This window comes from Nerophis ophidion, linkage group LG06, assembly GCF_033978795.1.
Source record: "Nerophis ophidion isolate RoL-2023_Sa linkage group LG06, RoL_Noph_v1.0, whole genome shotgun sequence".
Lineage (NCBI taxonomy): Eukaryota > Metazoa > Chordata > Actinopteri > Syngnathiformes > Syngnathidae > Nerophis > Nerophis ophidion.
The window spans coordinates 71,857,483-71,868,080 of NC_084616.1; the positions used below are offsets into that span (position 1 = coordinate 71,857,483).

General features: G+C 42.0%; 1 protein-coding gene across 1 annotated transcript in view; it reads right to left on the reverse strand.

The window, feature by feature from the left end:
• Positions 1 to 10,598, reverse strand: part of cfap74 (cilia and flagella associated protein 74) — a 153,761-nt gene that overhangs the window by 19,689 nt on the left and 123,474 nt on the right. The window contains exons 27-31 of the mRNA XM_061904796.1: positions 5,206 to 5,331; positions 3,488 to 3,615; positions 1,741 to 1,875; positions 1,289 to 1,401; positions 1,136 to 1,191 (exon numbers count right to left, since the gene is read on the reverse strand). Coding sequence (XP_061760780.1) covers positions 1,136 to 1,191; positions 1,289 to 1,401; positions 1,741 to 1,875; positions 3,488 to 3,615; positions 5,206 to 5,331 — 558 coding nt within the window. The remainder of the gene's footprint in view (positions 1 to 1,135; positions 1,192 to 1,288; positions 1,402 to 1,740; positions 1,876 to 3,487; positions 3,616 to 5,205; positions 5,332 to 10,598) is intronic.

A 10,598-nucleotide genomic window follows, 5' to 3' on the forward strand; every position in this document is an offset into this window, starting at 1 on the left:
CGGCTTCTCTGGTGCCGAGATCATCTAAGATGGACTGATGCAAAGTGGAAATGTGTTCTGTGGTCTGACGAGTCCACATTTCAAATTGTTTTTGGAAATATTCAACATCGTGTCATCCGGACCAAAGGGGTAACGAACCACCCGGACTGTTATCGACGCAAAGTTCAAAAGCCAGCATCTGTGATGGTATGGGGGTGCATTAGTTCCCAAGGCATGGGTAACTTACACATCTGTGAAGGCACCATTAATAATGAAAGGTACATACAGGTTTTGGAACAACATATGCTGCCATCTAAGCGCCGTCTTTTTCATGGACGCCCCTGCTTATTTTAGCAAGACAAGGCCAAGCCACATTGAGCACGTGTTACAACAGCATGGCTTCGTAAAAAAGACTTTCCTGGCCCGCCTGCAGTCCAGGCCTGTCTCCCATCGAAAATGTGTGGCGCATTATGAAGCGTAAAATACGACAGCGGAGACCCCGGACTGTTGAACGACTGAAGCTCTACATAAAACAGGAATGGGAAAGAATTCCAGTTTCAAAGCTTCAACAATTAGTTTCCTCAGTTCCCAAACGTTTATTGAGTGTTGTTAAAAGAAAAGGTGATGTAACACAGTGGTGAACATGCCCTTTCCTAACTACTTTGGCACATGTTGCAGCCATGAAAATCTAAGTTAATTATTATTTGCAAAAAAAAAAAAATAAAGTTTATGAGTTTGAACATCAACTATCTTGTGTTTGTAGTGCAATCAACTGAATATGGGTTGAAAAGGATTTGCAAATCATTGTGTTCCGTTTATATTGACATCTAACAATTTCCAAACTCATATGGAAACAGGCTTTGTACATGAAAATATGGAGAAGCTATTGATAGTGTGTTTGATGAAGAAGCAGCTGGAATGAGATACCATAGATATGTCCAAGTATGCAGTATATTATTATGACATTTTTATAGCAATCTTTTGAATTTTTGTCATTCAATATTTCCAATTAAACTTGTATCCCCGGGTACCACTATGTGATACATTACATTTATTCAAAATACAAAATGTTTCCATATCAAATCAAACAAAATGAAAAACCTAATAAAATGTTTACAGGTGTGGTGATATTAATTATTGATCCGTGAAAGTATACCTGCAAAGACTCGTCTGAAATGTTCTCAACAGCAACTTTTTTGATAACCCTCTCTCCTAAAAAGGAAAGGTCGAAAACATTATTGTATATTTGAACACACAACACAAAACATGTGTGTTTCGGGTTAATAAAAAAAAAAAAAAAGGTACTCACCAACTGTTATTTGCTGGAAATCTAAAACATAATTTCTTATGTTGTTGGACACCACCACTAGAGGGGGCTGTACAGCCAGGCACTGCAGCTTCAAGTAGAGCGTATTGAGAGGACTGTGGGCATATACAATAGGAGATTTACAGTGTGAATTGTATATAATATTCCAAAACACTGTTTTTAACTTTAACTGTGGCCTGAAAATGCATGCTGAAGGCGAACTCTTTGTTTATTACCGAATTATAAAATCTAAATACAAATATCACCAATGAATATTTATTGTATTTACCGTGGACAAGTGAATATGACATTTTTGGCTACAAAACAATGATCTGTTTTGCTTTTCACACTTGATTGGTGGGTGAATTTAAAATGCGGCACAGATACACAGGAATGTGTCTTTGCCTCGGCAGTTTCTACTGAATAAATCAAACCTTGACGCAGTGTGTTACTACCTCCATGTTGGCTGGGCCTGCCGGTTTTCCTCTGGGGGATCTCCGTCTGACACAAAGCAGGGGATGGTGTACTCGCTGTACTGCGGGGTGAAGGAGTGCAGCAGAGATGTTCTCGCCTCCTCAAAACTTTGAGATCTAGAAATAAAAAAATATGACATTCAGTCTTGAGACTTTGCCAGCGACTTTGCATGTATTTTTGACTGATGGGAGGGGAACCAGGCTGAGAAGGGAGAATGGAAAGTCACGATTAGGGATGTCTGATGATATTATCAGCCGATAAATGCTTTAAAATGTAATATCGGAAAATATTGGTATCGGTTTCAAAATTATCGGTATTAGTTTTAAAAAGTAACATTCATAACTTTTTAAAACGCCGCTGTGTACACGGACGTAGAGAGAATTACAGAGCAGCAATATACCTTAAAGGCACTTCCTTTGCGTCCCGGCACAGTCACATAATATCTACGGCTTTTCACATACACAAGTGAATGCCACCACACTTGGTCAACAGCCATACAGGTCACACTAAGGGTGGACGTATAAACAACTTTAACACTGTTAGAAATATGCGGCACACTGTGAACCCACACCAAACAAGAATGACAAACACATTTCGAGAGAACATCCGCACCGTAACACAACATAAACACAATAGAACAAATACCCAGAGCCCCCTGCGGCACTAACTCTTCCGGGACACTAAAATGTACAACCCCCGCTACCCGTTCCTCTCCAACTCAACCCCCCCCCCCCCAACCCTGCCCACCTCAACCTCCTCATGCTCTCTCAAGGAGAGCATGTCCCAAATTCCAAGCTGCTGTTTTGAGGCATGTTGAAAAAAATAATGCACTTTGTAATATTAATAATAATAATAAATATAATAATAATACATCCATCCATTTATTACCGCTTATTCCCTTTTGGGGTCGCGGGGGGCGCTGCCGCCTATCTCAGCTACAATTGGGCGGAAGGCGGTGTACACCCTGGACAAGTCGCCACCTCTTCGCAGGGCCAACACAGATAGACAGACAACATTCATAATAATAATAATAATAACAATAGATTTTATTTATGAGAAGCACTTTACATTGAGCAAACAACCTCAATGTGCTACAGTGTATTAAAAATAAATAAAATAAATACATTAAAAATAATAATAACACAAATATAATAAAAAAAGAAAACTAGAACAGCCTTTAAAAAGGCTTTACTTTTTATTTTTAAATAAGGGTTTTTAAGCCTTTTTTAAAAGCATCCACAGTCTGTGGTGCCCTCAGGTGGTCAGGGAGAGCGTTCCACAGACTGGGAGCGGCGGAGCAGAAACTTTGTGACTTCAATAAAAAGTATGGCAGTGTCACTTGGCATTTTTTTCCATAACTTGAGTTGATTTATTTTTGGAAAACCTTGTTACATTGTTTTAATGCATCCAACGGGGCATCACAACAAAATTAGGCATAATAATGTGTTAATTCCACGACTGTATATATCGGTATCGGTTGATATCGGTATCGGTAATTAAGAGTTGGACAATATCGGAATATCGGCAAAAAAAACATTATCGGACATCTCTAGTCACAATCCGAAGCATACGACATCATGTGTCATGTGTGTTTGTTGATGATGTGAATGTTAACAGTATTTGTGAGGTGTATTGATCGACACTCTCTGCAAACATCAGCTATAAAACTGTATGTAATACAAACAATATATTCACAATTTATAGCTTTTTATATTTGGTGTCTCTTACCCTGCCTCGATGTTTTCAGGAGGTGGTGTTTCTATCGGGCTGACATTTTTGGATGCTTCTGATGTCTCTACCTTGCTGCTTTTAGACAATTTCTTCGCCTTGATGTCCACTACGCTCTCCTTTTTTGGCTACATCAAAACATTCACACAATGTTTAGACCGGTAGTGTCCAAAGTGTTGCATAGCCGCCAGCTTTTGAAAGGCCAAATCAACGAAAAATGTTTAAAGGGGAACATTATCACCAAACCTATGTAAGTGTCAATATATACCTTGATGCTGCAGAAAAAATACCATATGTTTTTTTAACCGATTTCCGAACTCTAAATGGGTGAATTTTGGCGAATTAAACGCCTTTCTGTTTATCGCTCTGGAGGGGATGACGTCAGAATGTGACGTCGCCGAGGTAACACAGCCGCTATTTTCATTTTCAACCCATTGTAAACATTGGTTCTCAGTTCTGTTATATTCCGTTTTTTCGACTATTTTTTGGAACCTTGGAGACATCATGCCTCGTCGGTGTGTTGTCGGAGGGTGTAACAACACTAACAGGGAGGGATTCAAGTTGCACCACTGGCCCGAAGATGCGAAAGTGTCTGCCGCCAGACCCCCGTTGAATGTACCAAAGTGGCTCCACATTTTACCGGCGATGACAGACATGGCACAGAGATGTATGGATAACCTGCAGATGCTTTTGCAACGATAAATTCAACGAAATCACAAAGGTGAGTTTTGTTGATGTTGACTTATTTGCTAATCAGACATATTTGGTCGCGGCGTGACTGCCAGTTAATCGATGCTAACATGCGACGCTAATCGACGCTAACATGCTATTTACCGGCGGTGCTAAAGCAGACATGGCACAGAGATGTATCGATAACCTGCAGATGCATTTGTAACGATAAAGTCATAGTAATCACAAAGGTGAGTTTTGTTGATGTTGACTGCCAGCTAATCGATGCTAACATGCTACGCTAATCGATTATAACATGCTATTTACCGGCGGTGCTAAAGCAGACATGGCACAGAGATGTATGGATAACCTGCAGATGCATTTGCAACTATATTACGTTTCCTTCCACCCACATTTAATGCGAAACAAACACTTACCAATCGACGGATTTAAGTTGCTCCAGTGTCACAAGATGCGAAAGTCCTGATCGTTTGGTCCGCACATTTTACCGGCGATGCTGACGCAGCTATTCGGCCCTGCTATGGCTATGAATAGCGTCAATAGCTATCCCCTAAATAGTTTCAGTTTCTTCTTTAATAGTTTCATACTACAACCATCTGTTTCAATACATGCGTAATCTGTTGAATCGCTTAAGCCGCTGAAATCCGAGTCTGAATCCGAGCTAATGTCGCTATATCTTGCTGTGCTATTCGCCATTGTTTGTTTACATTGGCAGCACTGTATGACGTCACAGGGAAATGGATAGTGGCATCGCAAATAGCGAAAATCAAGCACTTTAAAGCTTTTTTGGGGGATATTCGGAGACCGGTAAAATTTTGAAAAAAACTTTAAAAAATACAACTGATTTTTATTGTTTTTAACCCTTTTGAAATTGTGATAATGTTCCTCTTTAAAAAAAACTTCAATGTTTACACCACAATGTGGGATTGGACACCCCTGGCTTGGACAAACATTTTAGACATTTCAATTCGCATGACAGTAATAGCATGAAAATGCAGCCGAATATTTGTGAGACAACAAAGTTTTACCTCTTCGTCAGAGACCTTTTTAGCCTCCTCCTCAACAAGCTTCTTGGCGTTGAGGAGATGTAACGCCTCCTCCCTGATGTCCTGGTCCTCCAGTTTGGGTCTAAAGGTCACTAGGATCAGACATCTCTGTAGTGCAAGTACAGGGACCGAATGGGAACACTTGTTAAAATGGTTGACACATCATGGAGCATTAGAGATGTCCGATATTATCGGCCGATAAATGCTTTAAAATGTAATATCGGTTTCAAAAAGTAAAATTAATGACTTTTTAAAACGCCGCTGTATGGAGCGGTACATATCCCAGTCAGCAGCCCCTCCCCTCTCCCACACACAACACAGGAGTAGACGACTGCAGCTTGAGAGATTTACTGGCGGCGTTTGATGACCTCATCAAACCGCCGCGAGCGCAGCACAACAACAACAACAACAACAAGTGTGTGTTGTTGCCGGTGCTGTAGCCTTGGCTAACAAGTCAGCGAGCTTGGTGACTGACTAACGACACAATGTCTATGGTTTGGGATTTTAAAGTGTGTCTGACGGGTAAAAAACTGGCAATTTGCAATGACTGCAAACATTTGGTTATGCGAGGAGGAACCAAGATGTCGTCCTTTCATACGAGCAATTAGATCTCCCGCCTCTTTAAGAATCATAAGGAGATACACGATGATACAAGCGGAATATGGATGTGAGCCCGGTTTATAATTCCCTGTTATACAGTATACCAGGCAGCCTTGCACTAAAGGAGGACTATGTTATTTTTTTACTTTATTACTCTAGTACAGTGGTTCTCAAATGGGGGTACTTGAAGGTATGCCAAGGGGTACGTGATATTTTTTTTCCAATATTCTAAAAATAGCAACAATTCAAAAATCCTTTATGAATATGTTTATTGAAAAATACTTCAACAACCTATGAATGTAAGTTCATGAACTGTAAAAAGAAATGCATCAATGCAATATTCAGTGTTGACAGCTCGATTTTTTTGTGGACATGTTCCATAAATATTGATGTTAAAGATTTATTTTTTTGTGAAGAAATGTTTAGAATCCAGATGGATCTCTATTACAATCCCCAAAGAGGGCACATTAAGTTGATGATTACTTCTATGTGTAGAAATCTTTTTTTATATTTAAATCACTAGTTGGAATGCCATCTCCGGGTTGGGGAGGAGACCCTGCCCCAAGTGGAGGAGTTCAAGTACCTAGGAGTCTTGTTCACGAGTGGGGGAAGAGTGGATCGTGAGATTGACAGGCGGATCGGTGCGGCGTCTTCAGTAATGCGGACGTTGTATCGATCCGTTGTGGTGAAGAAGGAGCTGAGCCGGAAGGCAAAGCTCTCAATTTACCGGTCGATCTACGTTCCCATCCTCACCTATGGTCATGAGCTTTGGGTCATGACCGAAAGGATAAGATCACGGGTACAAGCGGCCGAAATGAGTTTCCTCCGCCGTGTGGCGGGGCTCTCCCTTAGAGATAGGGTGAGAAGCTCTGCCATCCGGGAGGAACTCAAAGTAAAGCCGCTGCTCCTCCACATCGAGAGGAGCCAGATGAGGTGGTTCGGGCATCTGGTCAGGATGCCACCCGAACGCCTCCCTAGGGAGGTGTTTAGGGCACGTCCAGCTGGTAGGAGGCCACGGGGAAGACCCAGGACACGTTGGGAAGACTATGTCTCCCGGCTGGCCTGGGAACGCCTCGGGATCCCCCGGGAAGAGCTAGACGAAGTGGCTGGAGAGAGGGAAGTCTGGGCTCCCCTCCTTAGGCTGCTGCCCCCGCGACCCGACCTCGGATAAGCGGAAGATGATGGATGGATGGATGGATGGATTTTTCAACAAGATTTTAGTTATTTTTATATATTTTTTTCCAAATAGTTCAAGAAAGACCACTACAAATGAGCAATATTTTAATTTAATAAATCAGAAACTGACAACAAAGTGCTGTATTTGACTTCTTTATCTCATTTTTTCAACCAAAAATGCTTTGCTCTGATTAGGGGGTACTTCAATCAATCAATCAATCAATGTTTACTTATATAGCCCTAAATCACTAGTGTCTCAAAGGGCTGCACAAACCACTACGACATCCTCGGTAGGCCCACATAAGGGCAAGGAAAACTCACACCCAGTGGGACATCGGTGACAATGATGACTATGAGAACCTTGGAGAGGAGGTAAGCAATTAAATTAAAAACATTTTCACAGGGGGTACATCACTGAAAAAATGTTGAGAACCACTGCTCTAGTATACTCTGGACTGAAGCTGTGTGCCTTCATTGTTTTCGTAGCTGTTGTTTTGAGGCATGTTTAAAAAAATAAAAAAATAACGCACTTTCAAGGTATAGTATTTCGCATAGTTGTAGTGGGTATCAGGATTATATCAGGGAGAGCATGTCCCAAATTCCGAGCTGCTGTTTTGATGCATGTTGAAAAAAAAAAATGCACTTTGTGATTTCAATACTAAATATGGCAATGCCATGTTGGCACTTTTTTCCAATAACTTGAGATGAAGTTGTTCTCTTATTTTGGGAAACCTTGTCACATTGTTTAATGCATCCAGCGGGGCATCACAACAAAATTAGGCATATCCATCCATCCATTCCACGACTGTATATATCGGTATCGGTTGATATCGGAATCGGTAATTCAGAGTTGGACAATATCGGAATATCGGCAAAAAAGCCATTATCTGACATCTCTATTGAGCATTATAACAATAACAGCCAGGATGTGGTTATTAACACCATAATAGAAAATGTTAGTGAGTATCGTTACCTGGGTGTCATTTTAGACCCAACACTTGGCTTTGAAAAACATATGTGAAGTGAATTATATTTATATAGCGCTTTTCTCAAGTGACTCAAAGCGCTTTACATAGTGACACCCAATATTCAAGTTACACTTAAACCAGTGTGGGTGGCACTGGGAGCAGGTGGGTAAAGTGTCTTGCCCAAGGACACAACGGCAGTAACTAGGATGGCACAAGCGGGAATCGAACCTGCAACCCTCAAGTTGTTGGCACGGCCACTCTACCAACCGAGCTATGCCGCCCCACAAACATGTGTGCCAGGGTCTTAGATAAAACATAAAAATGTTCAAATGTAAGAATTCGTTAACACTGGAGGCAGTTCAAACCTTTTTTATGATTAATTATTATATTATATAATTAAATTATTATAATCGTATGATTTCTGTCTTTCATCTGGTGAGGGCGGTCACATTTTTTTCCCGCTCCCTTCTTCTCCCTGCTTGCTCTTTTTTTTTGTCTTGTCTACACTTTTTTGAAGCCTCTTTCTTTGCGCTGTACTCCAAATCTAAGCATCAGACATGGAAATGATCAGCTGGACTCCTGATGGAACCATTGATTCCTGGGATAAATGAAGAATCATGTGCCTCTCAGTCCTTTCCAACGAGGACGTGGAAGACATCTACCTATTTGGAACCGTGATCGCGGGGCACCTGCTGATTGGGCTGAGCATTGCTCTGGTGTGTCGTCAAATTAGTGAATCGATGGCAGCCACTCAAGCGGTCCAAAGGCTGCTCGTCGCAATGGAAGGTTTGGGCTGGGCTGTGGGATCAGCGACTGGGGCGATTTCTGAACAGAATCGCAAGATGGATCACATCATGGAAAAGCTGGTTGAAAGGGAACAATTTTGATATGAAGGCCAGCATGGACGAATAGAACAGACAAGCCATTGTAATGTCTGCTTGCGGAAAAATAAAAATCCTAATCTATGATTTGACTCCCTCGAATGGCCTTGACGCTGAGGCTGTTCTGAAAACATCCCCGAGGACTCCTCAATGATGGACGCTTTTGACCTCCCTCCCTCCTCAACGACACCCTGAGTCGAACTTTTGCTTCCATGCAGAACGGCCCCAGACCTATGGACACTACATCAACACACCCCATGCCTTCACCACCGCTTGTTTCACCTTCGTGGTGATGGACGGCTGGTAGCGCTTTGTAACCCATATTTAAAATACCAATAAAACACATGCATACGGTGCAAATACTTTTATTGTGGAGGGTTACTTCCTGCCCCAAAATGGCGCTCGCTTCCTCTTAAGGAAGTGCTGCGTACTTCACCACGCTCTCTCGTGTCTGCTGTGGCTGTGGTTGCTGTGAGACGCACTGGAGAAGAAACTCTCAAAATCTTCTCATCCTCACACTTCTCAAACTTCATAATTAGGTGAGTCTTTTCTAGCAGCAGTCGACCTCCAGGGCCGCAAAACCTCGCCACCTCCTTTCCGAGTTGTTGTGATTAAATGTAACATGTTTATGTGTGCATGGCATTGAGGTTTTTTCCCACTCCACACTAGGCCCCCTTAGGAGCCCAGTCCAGATTGTATTATTTTACTCATCTCCTTCCCCAGCGTTTGACCTTTTTCACACCTTTTACGGGGCGCCTCGTAGCGACCCATCAGTGTTCCTGTTCTGTAACCCTGTACACTGTTTGTTTGTCTATTCTAGAACGGGTTTGTGCTGAAAACATAGTTTCGTTGTACTTGTTGCAATGACAATAAAGACCTATCCTATAAAGACCTATGTCTCGTTCTTATTATTGTATAACATGTTGGTGCCAGGCAAGCAAAATGACACAAAACCATCGCTCAAAATCCTTGACCGAAAACCACAACACCACTATCTCTGTTTAGTTCTCCAAAAATATAGACTGTTAAATTTAGCTAACATTCAAAGATTATATTCAATACAAATGGCCCATCGAATCCTAAATAGCACTGCACCAGCGCCACTTAAGCACTTTGTCTAGTTTACATCTGCTGTGACAACTAGAAACACACGAGCCTCCACCAGGGGGCAGTGTAGCGTACCCAGATATAAAACATCTTTTGCACAATCAGCCTTTTCATATAAAGCATGGGTGTCAAACTCTGGCCCGCGGGCCAAATCTGGCCCGCCGTGTAATTTAATTTGGCCCTTGTGGCAATATTAATTTGGCATTAGAGCTGGCCCGCCGGTGTTATACAGCGTCGGTGCCGCTGTAACACCGCATTCACCGCTAATACTCATACTTGCCAACCCTCCTAATTTTCCCGGTAGACTCCCAAAGTTCAGTGTCCCTCCCGAAAATCTCCCGGGGCAACCATTCTCCCGAATTTCTACCGATTTCCACCTGGACAACTATATTGGGGGCGTGCATTTAAGGCACTGCATTTAGCGTTCTCTACAACCTGTCGTCACGTCCGCTTTTCCTCCATACTAACAGCGTGTCACATAATATTTGTGGCTTTTACACACACGCACAAGTGAATGCAAGGCATACTTGGTCAACAGCCATACAGGTCACAACTGAGGGTGGCCGTATAAACAACTTTAGCACTGTTACAAATATGCGTCACACTGTGAACCCACACCAAACAAGAATGACAAACACATTTT